The 24566-nt window shown below is 42.8% G+C and overlaps 2 protein-coding genes across 6 annotated transcripts in view; one reads left to right on the top strand and one right to left on the bottom strand.

The window, feature by feature from the left end:
* Window positions 1-17376, bottom strand: part of BICRAL (BICRA like chromatin remodeling complex associated protein) — a 49205-nt gene extending 31829 nt beyond the window's left edge. The window contains exons 1-2 of one of the 5 annotated variants that reach the window (XM_051615923.1): window positions 17362-17376; window positions 7073-7445 (exon numbers count right to left, since the gene is read on the bottom strand). The gene's annotated coding sequence lies outside the window, so the exon portion shown is untranslated. Of the gene's footprint in view, window positions 1-5837; window positions 5959-7072; window positions 7491-17361 lie in introns of those variants that run through there. The other 4 variants (XM_051615924.1, XM_051615925.1, XM_051615927.1 and 1 more) reach the window with 4 other exon arrangements.
* Window positions 17329-20161, top strand: TBCC (tubulin folding cofactor C). Its single transcript, XM_051615942.1, has one exon. It carries the CDS (start codon window positions 17552-17554, stop codon window positions 18602-18604), a length of 1053 nt encoding a protein of 350 aa, XP_051471902.1. The 5' UTR covers window positions 17329-17551; the 3' UTR covers window positions 18605-20161.
* Window positions 20162-24566: the final 4405 nt, after the last annotated feature.

Below are 24566 nucleotides of genomic sequence, written 5' to 3'. Positions count from 1 at the left end.
ATACCATGACAACATTCCTGTAGTTCACCCAAGTGACAAGTCCCTTCTTCCATAAACTGTGAACTTCTTTCTTCCATGTGACTTTTTTCAGCAGCTCCTTGCTCATCCATGCAGCTCTCCTTCCTCCTCTCTCCCCAACTTTTTACTCAAAGGAATACACCTATCTTGAGCTTGGAGGAAGTGACGCTTGAATATTAACCAGTTCTCTTGGACCCCACTACCTTCCAGAGTCTTAGCCCATGGGATTCCTTCAAGTAGATCTTTGAAGAGTACAACATCAGCCCTCTGGTAGTCCAGGGTTGCAATCCTACTTATTGCCTTGCTTTTCCTTGTAAAATACTAAACTCTACCATGTCATGATCACTGTCACCAAGGCTGTTCCCAGCCAGACAGTCTTTGTTTGTTAATACAAGGTCCAGGAGTGCACCTTTCAACATTGGCCCTTTTACCACCCGCATCAGGAAATTATCATCAACACACTGCAAGAGCCTTCTGGATTGAGTATGCCTAGCTATGTGTGCTTTCCAACAAGTATCAGGATGACTGAAGTCACCTATGAGCACTAATACATGTGATCTAGAGGCTACATGCAGCTGACTGTAGAAGGTCTCAACAACAACTTCTTGGTTTGGTGGTCTATAGCGACACCCACAACAAATGCCCACATTTGCATGTCCCCGTGATTGTCACCCATAAGTTTTCAACACGTTCTTCCTCAACACCACCCCCCCAGGTAGAGCTCAACGCATTCCAGTTGCTCTTGCACAAAAAGAGCAACTCCACCTCCTCTGTTGCTCTGTCTTTCCTAAAGAGCACGCAGGCATCCATGACAACATTCCAATCATGAGTGCTGCCCCACCATGTCTCAGTAACTGACTGCAATTATATCACAGCCCTGCAACCTAACAGATCACTGATTTCTCCTGCTTATTCGCCATACTGCGTGCATTGGTGTACAAGCATTTTCAGAGAGGGAGCACACCTTCTATCTCTCAAAAATGTTAGCACACTGCCCCACAAATGCAAGGCTACTACACCCAGGGGCCTCACTGACACATCCAGTCACATCCCACTCCCCCTTCAAACCTAGCTTAAATACCTGTGTATCATACTTCACATTCTGTGCATAAAATTTTCAAAGATTCTAAAAAAACACACAGCCCCAGAATATAACTTCCTCATGAACTGATTTCTCAAAAAAATGTATAAACCAATTAATACTTCTTCATTGCCACTCTAGTCCACACTAGTTTAAAAAAAAATAAATTTAAAAAAAATTGTTACCTTGTCACAGGGTATGGTTCATACAAGCTAGTATCTAGTAGCTAACAACTGCCAACAATTAAAGCTGAAAGACAATTTCTAGTCCTTTCAGCTATTAAGTTTGGGAAATCAACTGAAATTTGAATACAATTAATTGATAGACATGTAACTAATTGAGCAGTGCAGTCCATATCAATACTCCCAAATTAGACTGAAAATCCTCCACACTGCTCATCTTGCCCTTGCTGAAGCCAGTGCCTTGCTGAAGTAGAGAGATTTTGTCACCAATTTTTCAGTGGGACCCAGACATTTTCTGTAGGTTTAACATCTTAATAAATTCAAGCTTCAACACCGGATCTTGAAACTCCACACTCAGATTAAGTGCACAGTAAAACTACTGCGAGTTCCACCTGAGACAAGGCGTAAGATCAGCCCTTACAAAAATGATCAGTCTTTTGCAATGAAGTTAAAGCTTTCTCCCTGGACTCCTCTTTCTTCATTTCACCACCCATTCTTAATACTTTCCATGAAAGAAAGGCTATTGTATTAAGTCTTGATGGTGATTTGCCCACTCCCTCTTTTTCTTTCAGTAAGCATTACCTTACTCAAAGTAACACTGGAAGTAGCTCTAGAATATTTTCAAACTAGCACAAGAAAATAAAAAAATGTGATAGTGTATTTGTACCAGTTAATCATGTTGATTTTTATTTTGTCTAAAACCACAGCAATTCACAAATAAAGCAAAAAAAATAAAGACACAGTAGTTGTTTGCAACAATAAAAGCAGGGGCAAACAAACATTTGAAAACAAAGATACACAGAGATGATTTAACTACATGATGACCTTGAAAAAAACACCAGTTCGGATTGGTGTTCATGAATTTATGGTGGTGCAACAAGGCTTTAACTGATACTGCTTATTCCAACTTTCAAACCAGAACAGTTGCAGGTCACAATCAATGTTAGAACAGTTTGTTAATCTTGCTGCTTTTTTCTGCTGTAAGAAAGCAAAACATACTTGTTCTTGTAGACAATTTCCACGTCCTATGCTTGACATCACTACATGTCACCACAAAATAACCTCTCATGCACAGATGCAGCTTAGATCAGCAGAACTACTAGAAGAAATGACGCCAACTCTCTGAACAGAATGAACTACATTATCAAAGAGGCTCTTATGCCTGGACTATATCTATTACTTAGACAGGGATGACACTTTCACACTCTCACTGCTACATCCACACTAAGAAGCACCAGCCATTAGACTTACCACAAGCCTAAGGCAGCATGAAAAAGAGCAATCATTGACCATTAGAGCCACATTATAAAACATAACTGCACTTATGCAGATACAACTTTTTCTGGAACTATAACCAGCAAAACTCTGAAAATACAGCTAGATGACAGTGAATGCCCTAATAGCATACAAACACATCCATGCCAACAAAGCCCTCCAACTCTAGACTACAGACTTACCTCTGCTGCAAAACTTCATTGCTACAAATACGAAAACTATTCTGATACAGAAATGGTCTTCGGAGGAAATTGGAAATGCAGCTTGTAATGGGACTTTGCTGTCATTTTTTCTGCTCAGTACAATTAAAACATATATAGAAACTCTACTTGAAAAGGTCACATCGTAGGAGGAGGCAAACTGCGCATCTATAAGGTGATATAAATATTTATGGTAGAACCATCTTGGTCAGGGGCACAGCAACTATGTCACACTAACCTCACATAAGGTCACACGTATACCAAGAGTATTATCACCTCAAGAATATAGGTATAATAAACTAAGTGCTGAAAGCATAAACAAAATAAGAAAACTCTTAAAATAGACACGTATCATACTAGTGAATAAGACAAGGTGCACAAATGAAAGGACGGCTGGGTCAGTGTATCTAAACATGGTGAGCTTCTGCACTCCTCCATTAATGTAAGCAAGCTATGTGAAAAAGTCCCACTTGCAACAACGATGAAAAAAAATCCTTTAAGCTCAGACACAGGCAAAGAAATACATCTAAAAATAACAAATCTGGTGTATTTAAATATTAACCACCAAAAATCTCAACTCAAGGTGAGAATATGTTTTGCTATAATGCAAGTAGATCAGAGCAGGGAGTATACATATCCATTTGTGAAGTATTACACCCTGAGAAAATATAAACTGGTCATTTTTATTCCATTTTAATCTTTTGTGATCTTCACAAATGAATGAAAAAATCCACACACAATCTGCCAGATATTAGTGCATAATGGAGAAATTTTATTGTAAAAATACACTACCACAAAAAAAGTCACTATTTTGATCCCAAGACTGTTAACAAAATTGCAAAATAATGACTTGAAAAAAAGTAAATCTAAAGTAATAATGTCTGAAATACATGAACAAATAGTGTACTCCATACTAGATAGATCTTTAAACAATTAAACTCCAGTAAATGTATTGTTTAATAAGCTAAAACGTTGAAGTCTTCATACCCAGACAATTTTTAGTATATTCCAAGCAATAAAAATGTGTATTTCACAGATGTCATTTAAAACCCTTCAACACCAACAGGCAAAGAATTTAAACATCCCTAAAATTAATCCCAAATTTAAAAAAAAAAAATCTCCTACTCCCTCCAGGAACAAGCAAGAGGCATGCGGAAGCCCTCCTCTGATCTGTCAAAAAGCCCAACAGGAAGAACCAAAGCATTCCACACTCCTTAGTGAGCACAGCATGTGTTGGTCTGGCAGAATACTTGCTGTTCCTGAATACAGATGTTGTTGGTATTTAAACTTCATAAGCATTGATCAGACTACACAGAAACATAAGAGAAAAATAAGAAAGAAAATGTTTTGGCCAAAAATAAGAGACCATTTTCAACATTCTCCCTAAAAAAGAGCACCAAAATAAAACTTATAAAAGGGTATCGCAGCTTCCAAATTTTAGTAATTTGGAAAAAGCACTGCTTCCTGGGAGACACAGAGAAGTGATGAAAAGCTGGCATTATGCTAGTCCGTCCCTCCCTCAAAAATAACTACCAAGGTAACAGCAACAAAATGAGTTATCTACCCACACATGAAAGTTACTTGCCCTTGTATTTTTGCAAGCACTTTTAAAGGTACTGAAGGCTCCTGAAAGATTACTTCGCCTTATGCGCTACACCAGAAATTTTTTTTTTTTTTTTTTAATGACATATATTTTTTGATCATCATTCAAGAGAAGTGGAACTTCTTTCACTTTTCTTTTTTTTTTTTCCTTCTTCTTAGGCTTTGAATGCATCTGTGGTCAGGAAACAAGGACTTCAGGGACACGAAAACAACCTGTTCCGTATGTTTACCGGCGCTGGGCGGGGAGCACCGGGCCCTCCAGCCTGAGACCTGACAGGACCGTGACCCCAACTCCTGGGCAGACGGGGGAAGCCCCAGAAGCCAGCGGATTACGAGCCACAGCTCTGACAGGGCCCCCCCCGAGAAGACCCACGCCCCAAGAAACCCACCCTCACTGCTGCTCCCTTGCACGCACGCCACCAGGAACGCTTCACCTCTCTCCTCAAAAGCACACACCCCCTTTACAGCAATTTCTTAAAGAAAGAAGGGTGAAAAAAAATAATAATAATAAATAGATAGATAAATAAAAAGCACTTCGGGGAGAGGACCCCAAGGGCTTAAGAGACTTCAGCGTTACAAGGCAGAACACTGCCCGACCGGGGCGCGCCGGCAACGCCCCACGGCGCTGGGCGACGAGAGGCAGGGCGCTAAAATGGCGCTGGTGGGGGAGGAGACGCGAAGCGAAACTGCGCAACAAACGCTGGCGGGGAGCCAGGCAGCGCCATTTTCCCCGCTCTCGCCCGCTCCCGCTCCCCCCCCCGCTCGCGGCACCGCAGACGCCGGCCGCCCAGCCCGGGCACGGCTGCCGCCGGAGGACCGGCTCCTCTCCTCGGCTCTCCTTCAAATCCCGTTCCGTTTCGTGCTGCCGGGACCCGCGGAGCAGAGCGGGTGCGGGGGGGAGGGAGGGGAGGAGGAGGAGGAAGCAAAGGCCTCCACATTGCCTCCCTTCTCCCAGCGGTTGTTCAGAGCCGATTCTGAAGTAAATACAAGCGTGCCCATCGTTTAATTGTGCCTGGTTTTTAACGCATCTACATCTGCTTCCTGACATATGCTGTAAGCGAATGTCGCAGGGGGTAAAAAAAAAAAAAATTAAAAAAATAAATTAACAACTCCTGAAGCCCCCCCCCCCCCCAAACCCCAATAAATGCAAACTATGAGGATTTGAGAAAAATCCACTCCACAACCAACTGCCGTTCTAAACCGCAAGTAAAAACTACTTCTAAAACATCGGTTCTTCTACAGAAAATAACCCCAGCAGCACAAAAGGATCAGATTCACACCCACTCTATAGCAAAGCCAAACAGGTTACCCCAGAAAGACTCGGTTTATTATGTTTTAAAAAGAGGCGCTGCAGTTAAATATTCTCTTTTCAGAACGAAAAAAAAAAAAGCATTAAAAAAAATAAATAAAATAAAATCCACGGTGGAAAATTTCGGTCCCGAAAATAAGGGGAAAAAAGCGTATTAACCCAAAACCTACCGCCCGAGCATTTCGCGCACCCACAAAAAGCAGCACCGCTTCCATTCCTTGGTTAAAAGCAGGAGGCACCGAGGAATTCGGAGGAAATTGCAAATAAAGAACCAAGCAACGAAAATCAAATCTAGTGGCGACACCAAAAACGAGAAAACGAGTGAAAAATAAATCCCCAGAAGGCACAAATCTGAGACACAAGCTCAAAGAAATGACAAGATTAGGGTGGTGGCGAGTGGACAGGGGAAAGGAAAAAATCGAGCCAAGAGTGAAAAAGGAAAAAAGAAAAGAAAAATCCTTCCCAGCTCCACAGCCAGGAGAGAGACGAAGTGTCTCCATTTTCCCAACGAGGAGGAAGAAAGAGTGTTTTACAGACCACAGAGCTTTAGAGAAAAGCAAAGAAACGAGGGGGGAAAAAAAAGAGGGAGGAGATTTGAAAAGATTATTTTTCTTTCTCCCTCACACACTCTCTCTATCCCCCTCTCTCACTCTCTCTCTCTCTCACTCACACATACACACACACACTCTCCCTCCTCTCTTCTTTCCATCCCTCTCTTGATGGCCATCAAGGGGGCGGAAAAATAAAAAAAAAAAGACAACAACAACAACTAATTTTAAACCGGCTCAATCAATGAGTCATTAAAAGAGATTTTTCTTCCCTCCTCTCCTGAATTTGCATGGCATCAGCAAGAAAAAAAAAAAAAAACCCACCCCAAACCTCTCCCCTCTCTGCAGCGATCAGCCTGGACCTGAAACCTTATCTCTCCCTTCTACCCCCCGCCTTTATTTTAAGAAACAACTTTTTTTTTTTTTTTTAAGTGCCCTCAGCAGCCGCCGCCACCATCCTCGCGGAAAAAAAAAAAATATATATATATATAGTTCATTTCCATGTGAATCCACATCTGCCCGAACAACAGCCACCCACAAAATATCCCTCTTCTTCCTCTTCGTCTCCCCTCTCGCTCGCTCTCTCTCTAGATATATATTTATATACATAGCCCCAGAGCCAATAGCTCTCTGGGCTGAAACCTAATATCCTGGTTTTGGCAACTCCTGGTTGTTAATTTGCTCCTCTTTCTTTTCTGCCTGTCTGGAGATAGATTTCTCCCCCCCCCCCCCCCCCCCCCCCCCCCCCCCCCCCCCCTCTTTTCCCTCCCCGAAGGAAGGGAGGAAGGAGGTTGTGTGTTTTTTTTTTCCTTGAAATTTTTATCACAAAATTATAATACACTCAAAGGGAAACTCACCGTCATGAAAAAGCAGTGCCTTGTCAACGGGGTTTCTTCGCCATCACATCAGGGGCTGGCAGTGTAAGAGAGAGAGAGGGAGAGCGAGAGAGCGAGGGAGGGAGGGGGGAGAGAGCGAGCGAGAGGGGGAAAGAGAAAGCGAGCGAGCGGAGAGCGCGGCGCGGAGCGGCGCGGCGCGGAACGGCGCGGCACAGCGCGGCACGGCGCCGCTCCGCCACCGCGGGACACGGCCGCAGCCCGCCGCCCGGCCGTCGGGGGTCCCCGGCGCCAGCCACGGCCTCGCCTGCTCCACAGCCAGCACCTTGAAAAAGTTGAGCCGTCTTCTTTTCATTGAGAAAGCCGGGGGGGACTTGGCCGCCTGGACGTGCCGGAGCTGTCGGCGTGCGGTGAAAAGTTGGGGTGCGTTTTGGGTTACAGGGAAGTAAAAAAAAAAAAAAAACAAAAAAACAAGCAGATTTATTTTTTCACACACGCTGAAAAGGAACATTTTTAACTTTTTTTTTTTTCCTTCATGTTACAGTTGTAAACCTACACACTGCGGGGCGGGGCGCCAGAAAAATAAAATGCCTGGTCACCCTGAAAAGATCCTCTAACAAGTCGCAGTATTTTGAATACTTGTAGATACTTTCTTACCACCCGTGTTGGAAACAAAAGTGAATTTCAGCTGCTTAAAAAACAGTTCGGGGTACCCTACAAGTGCTATTTTGGAGTCAAAAGTTTAGAGGGCTGAGAGTTAATCAATAGAGCTGTACCATTTATTTCAGCTGAAAGCATTAGTACTTGGTTCAAAGCTTTTTGGCTAAAACTAATTCAACTTAAAATACTTTATTCATTAAAAAATATAATATAAAATTCATACAAAAGTTTGGCTTACTGAAAAAAAAAACCTGATTGAAAACAGATTCTTAGCATGTACAGATATGTATGCTAATGCTTTTAAAACAAGAAATCTCTATTTAAAGACCTTTTTCCTGCTTGTAATTCCCAAGGACTTGCACAAAACAACCTTTTCTATCTTTTTCCTAAGAAAAAGTAACTTTGTTAGAACTCCTGAGACAAGGATTTGAAGACTCTATTTAGTAGAACATTCTTCTTTATTACATTTCCAGCTCCAAAAACACTTCAGTTTTTAGTTTTTATATGTAATGACATAAAAATGCTTATGGGCAGTGAAATGAAGTGGAACCCCTTCAAGAAGTTGGCCAGATTTTTTGTTTGTTTGAAAGTCAGCACCTCAGCATTGTCTTCAATAGAATCTGGTTTTTGTGTTTGTTTTTAAGTAATCAACCAATTCCTATTATAATACGGGAAATAAAGGTTAAGCCTGATTCCAAACCTTTGCCAAAGCCAAGACCCACCTGCAATTCTTGTTTACATGTGTGCCCACAGAAGAAAATTTAGGTGAAGTTTCAAATCACTCCCTAAAGGGAAAATTCAGGCCCTAGCAAACAGGCCTTGGCATGAGCCAAATATATATCCCTTTTGCTGTCCAGACATATTGAACACAAGCATGGTGCTGCCTAGTCCATCAGCCAACATTAACTTCACTTCTCACAAATACAGTAAGGACCTAAATAGCCGACAATACGGACGTAAACACCGTGAGTCAAAGAGCTCAGCGTCCTAATTGCCTCTTACCACCTATACTCCTGACACTGGCATTACAAAACCAAATAAAGCCCATTTTCAAGATCTCTAACTTCAGTAAATGCTTCAAAGAGCCAGGTTCTGCCCCAACTTAAAAGCCTACTCAGTATGACTGACTTTATAGAACATTGCTCAAGTAAGGACTTCCGAGTTGGAGAGACACCACAATCGTTCTTGTGACTTTACAGTAAACAGGAAGGAACTTTGCTTCAGAGGTTAGGAGGTAGGACATCTGATCAGTATATGTAGTATCCAGTCCTACAGAAACCACAAATAGGAAGTAGCCAATATAAAGAAGGAATAGGAGGAAGTAGGACAAATTATTTTTAATAGATTATCTTATAATAAGAAACACAGGGAAGCCTATGTAAATTGTCCACGATTGTACCATAATGTACACTTATTTTCCCTGAAGGGTGTTTCAAAGCAGTGTTGGCAATAACCTTGCTAAGCAGGGACAGTACAAAAAGGGAAGGAGAACTAACATCTACACAGTGAAGCACCCTGAAGCAGCTAGATTTCTCCAGATCTACACAAGTCTGTGCATTTAAGAATTAAATCCTTTTACATTACCACTGACTGGACAAAACCAAACCAGAACACACTGTACCCTCTGCAGAAGTAAACTGGCATATATTTCTATATTTACTATATCTGTTCAGAACCAAAACTGGTTCAGGTAGAAACAATTCCCAAAAAAAGCAAGGGTTGGATCTAACTTTATAGTTCAGATTGAAGTACGCACCTAATGTTACCTTCAATACTAAGAAGTCTGAATGCAGTCCTCCGCTGTAGTGTTATCCCTTTCTGGTGTACCACAGAATTTTCCAGACCACATTTGTAAGACATACTGCTTTTTGCCGCGAAGTACTCATATTTTTTTTAAGAGGATCACATAGTGTTTCTGAACTGAGTGTCATTGCCCCAGGAGGTCACCCCTCTTCTCACTGCCTTATTGCGTTTTACGACAAAATTCTTCCACCCTGAGGTCAGCTCCTCAGAGCTGTCATCCTCACCCAGAGTCCTATTCTCCAAATTATGTACAATGCACATTCAGTTGCTGTCTCTTCTTAGCTTCCTCAATCACATTCATTTTCTGATTCATTTTCCTGTAGCAGCTTCAGCAGAAGGAGTAAGGGGAAGTAAGCATGAGAAGAAAGGGAAGACCAGTGTCAAAATGAATAGGATAAATCTCTAGAAGACAGATACTGGTGTAATCATTCTTAAGTACAGCTACCAGGAACATAATGTGTACCCATCACACAACATACTACTTGGCTTTATTTTGACATTACCTGTCAAACTGTGACCATGCTATTTAACAATTACCACTCTCATAGGTGTGTAAAGACATCAGCCGACATTTGGACTGAGCAGAGATACATAGCCCTGAAATGACAGATTGTGCTGAAGTGAAAGCTATGCTTGAATACTGAGAGGAAGAAACTAAGGGAGTACAAAAACACCCTCCCCATTCATTCAGTCTCTAGGTTTCTCCTAGATCAAGTCACTTCATTATTATTATTCAGCCCATATTTCCAGGCCTGCATCACAAGTATTCTTGTACAATCATAAATTAGTACCCCAAAAGAAGATCAAGCAGCAGCAGATTCATAAGAAAGAATTTAAGGACTAAGCTATTTATGTTAAAGCCATGACTTCCAGAGTAATCCCAAAATTCCTGCGTGAATAGCTGTTTTGTAACCTCAACTCAGTGCAAGCTCTCTGATGTATACTGGATGGAAAAGAGTGCCATTTACTCCACTGCAGCCTAGCTTCCTCAGACCGAGTGCTTCACCTCTCCCAATGGTACTTATTCCTCCCATGCTTCTTTAACTCTCCATCCCTTAACCTGTTTCTTGTATCAGATCATCACCACACAGACCATTCATCCAACTACATCCTGCTTTTAATGAATATTAACTTAGATATGAGTAAGTAACTCTAAGGTTGAAGGCGCAGAAACAAACAGATCATTATTAAAAGGTTCAAGTAATAGAAAGGTAGAGATCACGACACTTGATAAGGAAGACACTCAAATACACAGGATGAAGAGGGACAAGGACTTTAACTTGGAATATAAATGCAACATACCACATGGAAAACTCAAGTCAATATCCATATGCACCATCAAATTTTGAATAGTTGCCACCAATACTTTGATGACTCACCAGTAAAAACTTCCTAAACATTACAAAATTCAGCTTGATACCATGCCTTTCTTAAACAAAACAGTGCTTACAGAACCAGGGTCATAATTGCATGATCTAATTTACAAAGCTGTGTAACTCTAGTACCAATCATCATACCAAACACAGAACTATCTAACCAGTATGTTTCTTAAGTGGTGATCAGTTAGGAGATAGATAGTAAAAGGAGGTAATGAAGAGTGAGCCTCAAAACAAGAGATTTACACCAATACCAGAAGAGAGACAGGTTTTTATGACTGGAGATTGTGTGAAGACCAACAGGGCTGTTCTGTGGCAAACCCAAAGAACAGATTTTGGAGGATTGGGCTTCTCTGAGATGTGGACCTGATATATGGAGGACAATCACAGAATCACAGAATTGTTTGGGTTGGAAGGGACCTCAAGGGATCATCTGGTTCCAACCCCTCTGCCCCCCACCCCAACCTTCCACTCGACCAGGTTGCTCAAAGCCCCATCCAACCTGGCCTTGAACGCTTCCAGGGAGGATACATCCACAGCTTCCCTGAGCACCCTGTGCCAGTGTCTCACCACCTTACCAGAGAAAATGTGGTGACTAGACCTCCCTTTGAAACTAATGACAATGCAGAATTATTACTGAAACAGATCAAGAATAACTACATCATGCTCTATGTTATTTAAGTAAGTCTCATATTCTTCAGCTTAGAGTATATTAAAAAGGAGAAATAAGTTTGAAAGATTAATAGCTCTCCCTTCTAATTTAGAATAATCTTAAGATATTCAGCCACTGAAATGTGTTGGGGAAAAAACACCTCTGGAGACAGATCCTTACTACAGTATCTGAAAAAATAAACAACTAATACTGAAAAAATGTAGAGAAGAAATTTAAACTAAATATTATAGTATAAATTGGGAGAACCTTCATAATTTGGTTAGCACAGATGAGTTGGGAAAAAAAATCTGGTAAATAAAGAAATACATTAAAGCATGATAATGAGTAGATGGAGACAAATATATATATAAAAAAAAGAAAAATAAAAAAGTTGAAGTAATTAGAAATAGCAGCCAGGCAATGAAGCTAACAAAAGGACCATTCCTAATACAACTGAGGTTTTGTGGATGATTTTTTAAAATATGAAATAAATATTAATAGAAGGAACCTAAGCAAAAAATGAAGGCCTAAAACATGAATGAGGCATTATAAGGGTAACAGAAACACAGAAGAATAGTGAGTTACACCAGAAGCATTCATGTTCAGAAAAGAAACAGAAGCAAGCTCAGCTATACTTGTATAAGGACAAGAGAAAATGGAGGAACATAAAGGACATTATGAATAAAGCGCCATCTAAGTTACAACTTTTGAGAAAGGATACTTCTAGTTTGGTATTTCTGGGACCCTACTAGAAAACAGCTGGACAAGATTTGGATATTAATAAAGGCTCCTGCAAGATAAGTCTTAGTATCACTAGAAAGTGTATCAATACAAATGGAATTTATTCTCCCAAATTTAGACTGAAGAGCAAATGCTAATAATAGGAGGCAGCAGTCCTCCTTCAAAATGATAGCTGAATGATTTTTTCATAAAATTAATAAAGGCAAAAAAAATTAGAAGCTTAGTTTTGTTAACATATGAATATACTGCACAAGAGCTAACAGAAAATCAGTAAACTTTGATACAATGACTTCAAGTTCATTCTATTTAAATTATTCATAAAAATAAATATGTTTGCAATGAATATTTGCAATCCTAAGAAGGAAAACTTTTATATACTATTGAACCTAAATGATCCGTTGGACTAGCAATAACCATAGTTTTCTGAAATGCCTTGAGAGGAAAAAAAAAAAAAAAAAAGCAAAGGCATCCAAAGTCTAATGTGAAGCACAGAAAAAAAAAATCTCTTCGGAGTTCCAGAACTAGTAGATTAACTACCTCAGAGAGCCCTTAACACAGCATCTGTAGTTGACATAGTTGGTCTTTGAAATTTAACTACTGTCAATTAACAAGTTAGGATTCTAAATATCAGTTTGAAACTTGGCCTGGACCAAGCCTAGGTGCTCTTCTACTCTTGAGCTTTTGTGGTCCGTGTATTTGGGCCTTGTGTTGTTAATCTCTAAGCACCTCTTGTCATAAAATGCTAAGCTTTGAAGTCTCTCCCTGATTTTGGAGGATAACTCATTTTCATAGAAATTAATTTGTTTCTCCACCTTTGGCATTGGGAATACCAGGTCCTTGGAAGGGACCAGCTCAGACTTGTTTCAAAACAGGTGCACCTTGACTAGTCAGAATATAATTAGTATCCTAAGCATTCCCAAGGATTACATTTCAAAGCTTTCGCATTACTCACAGCAATTAAGATGCACCATGTAAATTTTATAGTTTTAGCTCTTTCTAATTAGTGATTTTAAAACACACATATTTTACACTGTCTTGCCTTTCCATATGGCCAAACATATAAATCACAACATTTCAGTCCAAACAAAAGCTTCTTTAAAAACAATAAGTATGCCAAAAGTAATGTTAAAGGAACTTTTTTTCTAAGAGAAGAACACTGACACAGTGACTTGACAGTCACTTTTACTGAAGCCCCATTCCACCATGAAAACTGTACAGTCTACAGTATCTTAAAGGAATCATAATATAGCTTACATCTTTAATGCCTGATCACAGTGCCAGAGGAATTCAAAGAGCCCTTACTAGACCCAGCAGTAGAATATGATGATGGTTGCACAAGCCAGTGAAGTACCTACTTGTAGCCAGAAGTAATTATGTTCATCTGCTAATCTCTTCGGGAGAAACTCAATCTAACAGGCAGAGATTACATCTATCAGGTAAGAGCTCCATGCAAGACACAGGGCCTGCTGTTTTTCTTGAAAACACAACTAAAAGACAAAATAGCATTTTTTGTGTGTGATGTTGCAGTATACATGCATCACACCCTTGGGAATAAAAAACATCAGCATTGGGAATGCACACCGATGATAAATAACTGTATTTACTTCCTCCCTGTTTCGGAGAGTGCAAATCTACATCTTGACATCACACCACAACTATGAGGTTCTTGACTTTCAAAAGCTTGGGAACCTCAAGATTAAGAACCCATTTTTATGAGGCCACACACAGTTGCCTGTTTCTCACTTTTTACTCCCCACTCCTCTTAAAATAATGATGGAATGAGACAGGATGTTGAACCTTCATTTGAACTGCGCAATACATCTCACTTCAAAAGGCTATGAGTTCATGCTGTTCAGCTAGTTTAAAACAGTACAAAATATTTCAGATATATTGCATTAAAGAGTGATACGTATGGGGTACAGATTTAAACCTAGAAGTGATGCAGAATGGAGCTTGTTTTGGAGTTTCACAGCACCAGATCCAAGGAAGGACGTGCAACAAATTACACTGTACAGCCCAAGCAACAGCAAAAGGTCTTAGTGAAATGATTAGTGTCTACTTTCAAACCAGAGAGGAACTAAATCCCATGCAGGGGATGGGGAGAAGTAGGAAAAAAATGTAACACAGAACAGTGTACTTAGTCTTAACTAATATCCTCAAACAGCTATACAGCTTGTTGCAGCCTACCAAAATGAGTCCAAGCCTGAGCTAGAAGGCTTACATTTTATTCAAGTGCTTACTGTTTGTGAAATTGTAAATCTTCTGTTCTCTATGGCTTATAATGGAGCATACTGAGCAGCCTTAAAACGTAACAGTTGCTGCCAGCAAATTCAGGAAGAAAACTGTCAGTCTTCGTATCACCACACACGCACGAAAGTATTAATTATACCAAGACCTAAAATTGTAAGCATGGAAAGTAAATTTGGAACATCATTATGAGACAGCTGGAAGAATTTTACTGCTCCCTTTTTAATTTTTCATTCTGGTCATACAATTCACCTTCTCGTATCTGGGGTTATTTTGCTTCTGACCTAGAAGTAATTTGTGCACATTAGCCAGGTAAAAAGATTCCAGTCTCTCCTAGAAGGTCCTATTCACAAGTGTATTTTGTTCTCCATAATTTAAGTTCCAATCACCTCTAGAAAAAACATTTCACAATTCCTAGCTTTCTAAGTGCCCAAATGTAATAAAAAGTGATCATTATACTGCAGCATAAAACACTTAACATTTATTTTGAGCTATGTACACTACACTAGTAATTTCTCAATATCTTTCCCAATATCGACTTATTTTAACCCCTGCACTTCATCTACCAAGTCACATCTTTGTAACAATATCAAAGCCATACTGGATGGGACCAGGCTTTTTGCAGCAGTGCCCAGTGACAGGATAAGGGGCAACAGGCACAAACTGCAACACGGGAAGTTCCATCTGAACATGAGGAAAAATCTCTTTACCGTGAGGGTAACAGGCTGCCCAGAGAGGTTGTAAAGACTCCTTCTCTGGAGATACTCAAAACCTGCCTGGACATGATCTGCTCTAGGTGAACCTGTTTTAGCAGCGAGTTTGCACTAGATGATCTCCAAGGTCCCTTTTAACTCCTAACATTCTATGATACTCCAGTAGCATTTGTGCATACTGAAAAACAGTAAAAGCCTTTTCTGTCTTGTGTACAGAATAAACACATCACTGTTACCATCTCTATTACCTACACGCATGGGAGTATAAAGCTAAAAAGCCTACCATGTAAAACTAAATTTCCACAACCTTATGAAACACTAAAATAAGGGTGTTTTTTTTCTTACAGTGAATTGCACCATATTCCTGCCAGCTGTAACAGTACTGCGATTACTGCAGGAATAGATTTGACTATTTACTAGCAAAAAAGCCTAAGACTTACTAAATGCATCGTTTAAACACAGTGGTAGGAAAAAATAATCCAGTGACACTATTTCAAGATACCCTTCCTTTTTCATGATTGAGCATTCTCCCTTTCTTCAAGGTAAGAGGTTTTAATTTTTAAGGCTCAAAAATTAATTTTTCATAATTCTGGACATATTCATGTTGCAACATTGTGACTATTAAGAGCTTTAATGCATTAACCACGACGCTACCCATCCTGTTGCCCTCCATCCAACCTGTTCCAAAGTACTACAGCTATACAACAATTCCTTGAAATCCTCTGATTTTATTTTGTACCAATAAGGAAATAATATTCTCTGCTTTAGTGTAAGTCCTTCATGTATTACAAGGATTAAAAGCACGGCTCTGCCTTTCTTCCATCAACCTAACTAGGCTGACATTATTACACCTGAGGTTCCTGTATGCCCTGCCCTCTAACCATGTTAAGTCTAACACAGAAATTAAACCGTGTTTTTCAGGAAACAGAAAACAATGGCTACTGCTGAACTGAAGCAACTTTCAAGTGCTAACCTTTAAATAGCATAACAATCGTTGCTTCCAAACAGGAACGTTAGATAAATACATTCTATCACCAAGGCGAAGACAGTAAATTCAGAATACCTGCTTTGGGTTTACCAACTCTTTGCTTTAGGCCCTACATTAATTTACCACAGGTAACTTTAAAATGCCATCTTGGATGATATTTGTAGAACTGGACAGGAGTTAAATTTATGTTTTTATGTTTCTAAAAGAGTGTTTTGCAGTAACTTTCTTTGCAAAAATTGGAAGTCCCGTGAAATAGAAGAGCAGTTCTCAAAAGAATACTGCTATTTTGTGAGCAGGTGTACTTAACTCCTGGTACCTGCCACAAATCTACTTGAAACACAGCTGCTAATTAGAAAACTTAGACACGTAAAGAAAGTCTTCTTTTCTTTGTTTCCATCTAGGCCTCTGCGGGGTCCTCATCCAGACCTCCACAGCGCAGCAACCCGCAGGCACTGCTCTCAGGCTCCCCCTCAAGAGCTGCACAGACTCCCTCGGAACCAAACAACTCAGGAAACCATAAAGCAGACAAAACAGTCCTTTCGGCAGCACCTTTCCAGCTGCCCGCAAGCAGGAGCAGCCCTTTCCCGTGACCGCGTTGTCACAGACGAGGAAAAACCGCGGGCAGGCTCATTACGGCACCGCATGTGCAGCCTCCCGCAGAGGCGGGACTCACGCAGCCCAGCCAGCCCGGGGCTCCGCGGCCACCCGGGCAGCCCGACACCTCCCGGCAGCGCAGGCCCGGCCCAGCCAAGCCCCGGGCAGCCGTCGCGGCCCGACTTGTACTTTTAACGGCGGGCGGGGGGGAACGAAGCCGCGGCTGCAGCCGCCCCTGCAGGCAGCGCCGCTGCGGCCCTGGGCCGCCCCCCGCCCAGCCCCCCGGCCCCGCTCTGCCGTGCCGCGGGCAGGGCCGGGCTGCGGGCAGGGCCGCCGCGGGCGCGGCCCGGGGGAGGTGGAAGGGGGGGGAAAGGGGTGGGGGGAGGAAGAAGGGTGGGAAGAAGCGATCCTTGCGCGCGCGCGCGCACACAGAGAGGGGAGGGAGGGGGGGAGGGCAGGGGGTTATTTATAGCCCAGCTGCTAATTTGGGACGCGGGCGGCGGCGCCCCCAGGAGCGCGGCACCTGCCGCAGGACTCACCCCATCCCGCAGAGAGGCGGCGGCCCCTTTAAAACCGCAGGAGGCCCCTCCCTTCGGCCCCCTGCCCCTCCCGCCGGGAGGGGGGGGGGGGGACCGCCAGCCCGGCCAATCAGCGGCGGCGACGCAAGCGGGACCGCCGGCAGCCAATCAGCGGGCCGCTTAGTCACGGGAGGGGAGGCGAAGCGGCAAGATGGAGGCCGGCGGCGCGGCGGGCACCGGCGGGGAGCGGCAGGTCCCGGCCGCCTTCCCGGCCCCGCCGCGGCCCGAGGCGCCCGCCGCGTCCCCCGTGGCGCTGCCGGAGCGGCTGCAGCGGCGGGAAGCGGAGCGGCAGCAGGGCGTGGAGCGGCAGCGGCAGAAGAAGGAGGCGCAGGTGGTGAAGGAGGAGCAGAGCGAGTTCCTGGTGGCCGCCCTGGCCCGGGAGCGGGAGGCCGTGGAGGCGCTGCTGGCGGCGGGGGCGCTGGAGGAGGCGGCCGCCCGCCTGCAGGGCCTGCAGAAGATGCTGACCGAGAGCGTGCGGTTCCTGGCGGCCTACGAGGTGCGGCAGGGGCAGGAGGCCGTGGCGCGGCTCCAGGCGGACCTGGCCGCTCGCCGCCAGCAGCTGCAGCCCAAGAAGAAATTCGCCTTCCGGGCCCTCAAGAAAGAAGCGGCTCCGGGCAGCGAGCCGCGCCCCGCCGAGCCCGCCCAGCCTGCGGCCGCCGCGCCGGCTCCCGGCCAGGGCCTCGCCGAAGGGGAGGCGGACGGGCCGCCGCTCTGCGGGTTCAGCGGCGCCGAGGGCGCGGAGCTGGAGCTGGGCCCCGCCGAGCTGCTGCAGCGCGACGTGCTGCTCTCCGGGCTGCGCGGCTGCCGGGTGCGGCTCCGCGGCAACGCCAACACGCTGCGGGTGCGGGACTGCCGGGGCTGCACCGTGCTTTGCGGGCCCGTCTCCACCTCCGTGCTGGTGGACGGCTGCAGGGATTGCCTCCTGGCGCTGGCCTGCCAGCAGCTCCGCACCCACCGCACCCGCGACAGCCGGTTCTACGTGCAGGTGACCAGCCGAGCCGTGATCGAGGACTGCACGAAGGTCTCCTTTGCCCCTTACACCTGGAGCTACCCTGGTATCGAGAGAGATTTCGAGTCTTCTGGGCTGGATAAAAACAAGAACAGCTGGAACGTGGTGGATGACTTTGACTGGCTGGCGACTGACAAGCCTTCGCCCAACTGGAGTGTGATCCCCGAGCAGGAAAGAATCGGCTGCTGGGACTGACTGCAGGGACAGGCAGTTCCCTGCTGACCAAGAAATCCTGGTGCAAACGCATTGATTCATAAACTGTGGGGCTTCATCCCCAATGTGCCATTAAATGATTCATTTAGGTCTTTAAATTGTGAATTACAGTGTATGACTGGATTTTTAAATCTACAATACCAGTCAAATATAGTTTCCTTTTCTTACACGAGTTGCTGCTATAATCTCTATCACTGTGGAGTTTGCCACCTGCTGCAGTACCTTATTGGGGAGGTTTTGCTAATTAAGGTGGGGCAAGGGGCACAAGCAACAGTGACCCTGTATTATTAGAGCTGTTGTGCTGCCTTTGCTCACCCAGGCAGAATCTGAGTTGGCAGCAAGTAGTACAAACTGTACTGGAATGACAGGATTAAATACAAGTTTTTCACGTTTTTGTGGTTCTCAAGTTGCAGGCAACAGTACACTGTATTTTACGGGGAGTATGGCACAGGACTTCTGTGAAGGAATGCATACAAAAAGGTTAAATTAAAGGAGGAATTTGTAGCTGAACAGTGTAGGAGACTGAGATGAATCCTAAGCTTGAGCCAGCTGATGTGGGTTAAATTTGTAAGGTCTTTACTTAGGCTTTTATTTCAAGTGAGAAGTCTAAAGGAAAAAAAGTCTTCTAATGACCACTTAATGCTCTCCTAATATATTGAGATGAATGAACATATAGATCCTATATAAATACTGAACCTTCACCATCTGGAAATAGTATGTGGAAGCATGGTCATTCTGTAAATAGCTTTAACTTGAGATGAACGAGTGCTTTGAGTGGACTTCTAGGGCATACAGTAAATGCTGATTAACATTATACAAAATGGTTAAACGTCTCTACTGCAGTCTGAAACTTCAGGTGAGAGACATTAAGGTATGTCCTACTAGTTGTTTCATCTGTCTGCCAGAGAATAGGCTTTGTGGTGCTGTGATGTTAGTTTACAGCACCCTGCTTCTGCTTAAGTGCAGTGTAGACAGGGAGTCAGTAAAATGGGAATATGAGAAACTATATTCCAGTTCCAAAATAGCATGTTATCTAGTATAAAGTGCACAGTAACTTAAGCCTCATTTCTTCACTCCTAAAAAAAAAATAAAAAATAACAGCATTATGGAATACCATTATTTTTACAATGCCCTGTGGGTGGTGATGTGACCACTATCCATATATAGTTCTAGGTTTCCAAAACCACTTCTTAACTTGTGGAATTTTGCAAGAAAGCACAGCTGAGTGTTGTACTTTAAAACTGCAAAGTATTTATGCTGCTTTACCATCATACATGTGCCTCTTAATAGAAAATTAATGCTAGCTGGACCACTGAAAATTGCATTATTGCTATGAGAAGTACTTGAAACTTGAGTACTTGACTGGTTTTGAGCAGAAAAACTTTATTTGAAGTTGTTTTCAGTATATTTAATTTAAAAGGGGAGAAAATAAGGGGGAATGTTTACATATTCTTTACAACTTTCAGTTTTATTTTTAGTAATGTATACTTTTTGACTGACCTGGATTTTGCATTTCAAATATATTTGTTTTGAATTGTTTCAGTTGTCCCTTTACTAATGAGTCTTCTTTGCATTGACAGTATCATAACAGCATTTAATGAAAACCTTAGTCTTGCTTTGCTGTAGATAATTTCAAATATCTGTTGTTAAAGGGATGTGAGCAGATGAAGCTCTTGAGTATCTTTAATTTTAACACATCCATGTTAGTACAGAACGTGATTTTGTAGTTAATCTTCCCCACGCATCCTGGTAGTGGTAAATTAGTCCCCTTAGCATCCTCTTGTCTGGGGCTGCACATTGTTCAGCCTGTAAGAACTACAGAAATGCCTTTGTTCTGCCAGCCAAAAGCTGTAAACATTTACATTTACTTTGTTGATAAGACTCTGGCAAATCTCAAAAGGGGGAGGCTGCTTCGAGGCTGTAGCTGGTATCAGCCTCCCACTGCACTTCAGACTGCCATGTAAGTACATTCCTTTGTCACCTCTTGGTCCATACCATGCACTAAACAGAGCATGAGTCAAAGCAAGGAAAGGTAGACTTCAAGTTCAGTCTGGAAATGCTTCCTTTGTGGCATTTTCCCCAAGTGCTGGGATGTCAGCACTTGACATCCCAGTTCTTAATGTTTTCACTCCCCTGAGCAGTACTTTACTTTTGTCCAACCAAAATTATTAGAGAATGCTCCTCAGGAAGATGACTTCTGAGGAGGCTACTAAAGATGTTTTGGACAATTACTTTCCCTTAAAGATTTATCATTACCTTTGTAATACAAAACAGGTAACTGGATCTTGGTCTCGAGCATGACATCAAACAGAAAACTCAATTTAAGAACAGCAAGTCTGAAAAAGCTTGGTGAGGCAAATACCTGTTTGTATTTTATAGTCCTAAAATACATACCTATTTATACCTTCATATATACACGTGTATACTCGTATATACACACCCACAGCTGCACATTTCCATGCACTTTTTTTACATGTTAATTTCCTAATCTAGATTTGTACTAGGATAAATTAAATACAGTTGCATTACTATTAATGTAGGATGTGAACACAAGTTGGACAGTAGAACAGTTTGCTAGCGTGTTCATAGGCCCTGTCAGTGGAGAAATTGCAGCTCTTTCAGGTCTGGAAGAAAGGGAAACGTGTAAGCCTTCCTATAATTAGTTATTTTAACAACACTTATGTTTAATTTTTCTAAAAATACATATGGAAAAGGGAGTCACAATTGTTATGAGCTCTAGCAGGCTGTCACCTGTGTGTCCCAGAACACTTCATCCTGACAACACCAGTGCAGACAAGCCCAGGTGTTACTCACCTGTGCTATAACCCCCAGTATTCTGCAAGCCCTGATAGGTACAGAGAAAGTGCAATGTGAGAGAATATTAGCTAATATCCCCAGAGTAGAGTTACTCATTTGAGAATCCATTTTCCAGTCAGATTTAGTGCAAAGTGGTAACTCAGATGTGTTGAGAATTATATGCTCATTAAATTTTTATTAAATTAACTAGAGCATAAATTATATGCTCATTAAAATTTTACTAAATTTTTACTACTAAAGTAGTAATTTTTACTACTATTTTACTAAATACTAGAAGTCTTTAAAAGCATGGTAAGAGTATATATATATAAATGTTTTACAGAGTAGTTAATGTATATAATCTGTATTTAAAATACATCAGCTACTTCTTAAAGTAATTCCTTAGCATCTGTTTTCTTAGATGGATAAAAAACTTCTTATGTTGACACATACTTTAATATTTTGGAAGTAAGATGTTGAGGATACTTCGGCAGGTCTAGACTGTAAAGTTGACTAGATTAATTCATTGGAACTACTTAGAGAGTAAATGCTAATCACAGAAAGACTAAAATTCTAGGCCACCAGTATTTGTTGCTTCATCATACTTCTCTTCATTTTGCCTCAAACTGACAAAGCATCAGAAAAATTGCTCCCGGTTTGCAGATGAGCTTTAAGCTGTTTCCTCAAGTGGTCAAAAACATATCTTAAGTATGGAAGCCATGAAATAGTTTTACTGAGAATGTCTGATTTCAACAAGTGAGGAATTTTGTGCTATCTTGCCTCTAGATGAGTTGACCAGGGCGCGTCTTGTGCATCACACCAAAGCAAACTTACTTCCCAGAGAGTAAGGAGCATGAGACGATGTGCCCTGAGCTGCCAGCAGCGAGTGGCCGGGTTCCTGAATTCCCCTTCTGAAGCCTGCAAGTAAGAAATATTCAGAGAGAAGCTTGGACAGAATTCATGTGGCAGCTGGATTGAGGAGATGTGCCAGGCTGTCTTCTGTTCTCCTGGGTCAAGGAGACTTGCAAGCCAGCCTTCTCAGAGCTGCTTTGTCCCCCTGCTAATCACGGCTTGGGGGAAGGAGGGCGGCACATGCTCAGTTACTTCCCTCAAAGTCATGAGCAGTGCTGACAGGACAAAAATGCCCGGCAGCTTCTTCTAGGCCAGGAGCCTTCGTGTCTAACATTCTAGCGAGAGCTTGCAAAAATCCCCTTCTCCAGCGACCCATGGGAAGAGGTACTTTGGGATGCTTTGTGCAAGCTGAGCAAGGTTTCGGTAGCAGGGAACATCGGGCTCAGAGTGATGCTACAGGAGGGGCTGCCACAGTCAGAACTGCTGTGAAACCAAGCTGGCTTCAAGCTACTGTCCCTGGTAAGCAGGATGGAGGAATGAAAACGTGATGCAAGGGAGAAAACTATTCACAGGAGCTCATTGAATGGGCATGTTCAGGGATGGTGATTCCCCAACTAGTTCAGAGCACCACCAGCACAGCTGTGCTTCCATTTGTCAGTGTAACCTGGTTGGTGGCCATGCTCACATAACCTCCATAACACAAGACTGAAGCATGCAAAGTCTCCTCAAGAACTCTAGCTCTGGTTTGCATCTTGTTGCCACCAGAATAACTAAGGAACTCCTTGAAAGAACACAAACCGTAAAGAAATTCATTATGCATTAGGCATCAGAAGGGGCTGAACAAGAAATGCCTGAGGGAGACATGGTTGTGAAGACCTTACCAAGATAAAAGAAACAAACTGGGTGCAAATCTGCCCTGAATAGAGTGCTAACTGGCAGAATGTTTATAATAACAGTGCAGGTCATTGAGGTGCAGAGCCATTTTCCACAGGGAGTCAGGAGGGCAAGTTCTTGGGTTAAACATTTTTGAAAGAAAACCTGGTTTGACAGCCCTCCTCCAGCTTAGAGACTTACCAAGACCTTTCAAGCCAGTGAAACATCTGTAGTTCACCACAGTGCTGTTACTCAACTTTTTAAAGCTCTTATATGTCTGCAAATTAAATAATAGAATCATAAAATCATAGAACAGTTTGGATTGGAAGGGACCTTAAAGATCATCTAGTTGCAATCGCCCTGGCATGGGCAGAGACACTGCCCACTAGAGCAGGTTGGTCCAAGGCCTATCCAACTTGACCTTGAGCACTTCTAGGGATGGGGCACCCACAACCTTTCTGGGTAACCTTTTCCAGTGTCTGACCACCTTCACACTAAAGAATTTCTTCCTAATATCTAATGTAATCTACCCTCTTCCAGTTTGAAACCATTACCCCTTGTTCTGTCCCTATACGTCCTTGTAAATTGTCCCTCCCCAGCTTTCCTGTAGCCCCTTCAGGTACTGGAAGGCTGCTATAAGGTCTCCTCTTCTCCAGGCTGAATAGCCCCAACTCTCTCAGCCTGTCATCATAGCAGAGGTGCTCCAGCCCTCTAATCATCTTCATGGCCCTTCTCTGGATCCTCTCCAACAGCTCCATGTCTTTCCTGTGCTGAGGGCTCCAGAACTGGACACAGTATTCGAAGTGGGGCCTCACGAGAACAGAGTAGAGTGGCAGAATCCTCTCCCTGGTCCTGCTGGCCATGCTTCTTTTGATGCAGCCCAGGACATAGTTGGCTTTCTGGGCTGGAAGCACACACTGCCTGCTCATGTTGAGCTCATCCACCAACACCCCTAAATCCTTCTCCTCAGGGCTGTTCTCCACCCAGCCTGTATTTGTGTTTGGGATTGCCCAAATAAAATAATTCTATGCAAAAAAAAACCAACAAACCAAAACTGAAAACTAAGACCATTATTCAGCACCACACAGAGCTTCAAGTGTTAGCATTTGTTGAGGCTATAAGAGGTAGCATGGATAAAAGCCTACATGTAGACAAAGATCAAATCTCAGTGGCTTTACCTGGAATTGCTTCAGGTGTTGCAAAATACTTAGAAATTATTTAGTGCAAGAAGTTTTTGTGAATACATAAAATCCTTCCCCCCCCTCTAACCACCCTTCATAGACATCCTGTTTCTTCTTCCCAAGTGGATTTCTCCCAGCATATGAGTGTGGTATCTGAGGAGAGACTTGTTGGATTTGAGACCTTTATGCAGACAAGTACATTTCTTAATCTCCTTTATGCCTCATGCTTTTGCTGCTCAGCT

The sequence above is a fragment of the Apus apus genome, chromosome 3 (assembly GCF_020740795.1).
Source record: "Apus apus isolate bApuApu2 chromosome 3, bApuApu2.pri.cur, whole genome shotgun sequence".
NCBI classification, from domain to species: domain Eukaryota; kingdom Metazoa; phylum Chordata; class Aves; order Apodiformes; family Apodidae; genus Apus; species Apus apus.
The sequence above is the reverse complement of the archived record's forward strand: the minus strand, read 5'-3'. Positions and strand labels throughout refer to the sequence as shown.

What these genes read in the sequence shown, in the direction of transcription:
- TBCC (XM_051615942.1), top strand. Translation starts at nt 17,552, where the DNA reads ATGGAGGCCGGCGGCGCGGCGGGCACCGGCGGGGAGCGGCAGGTCCCG.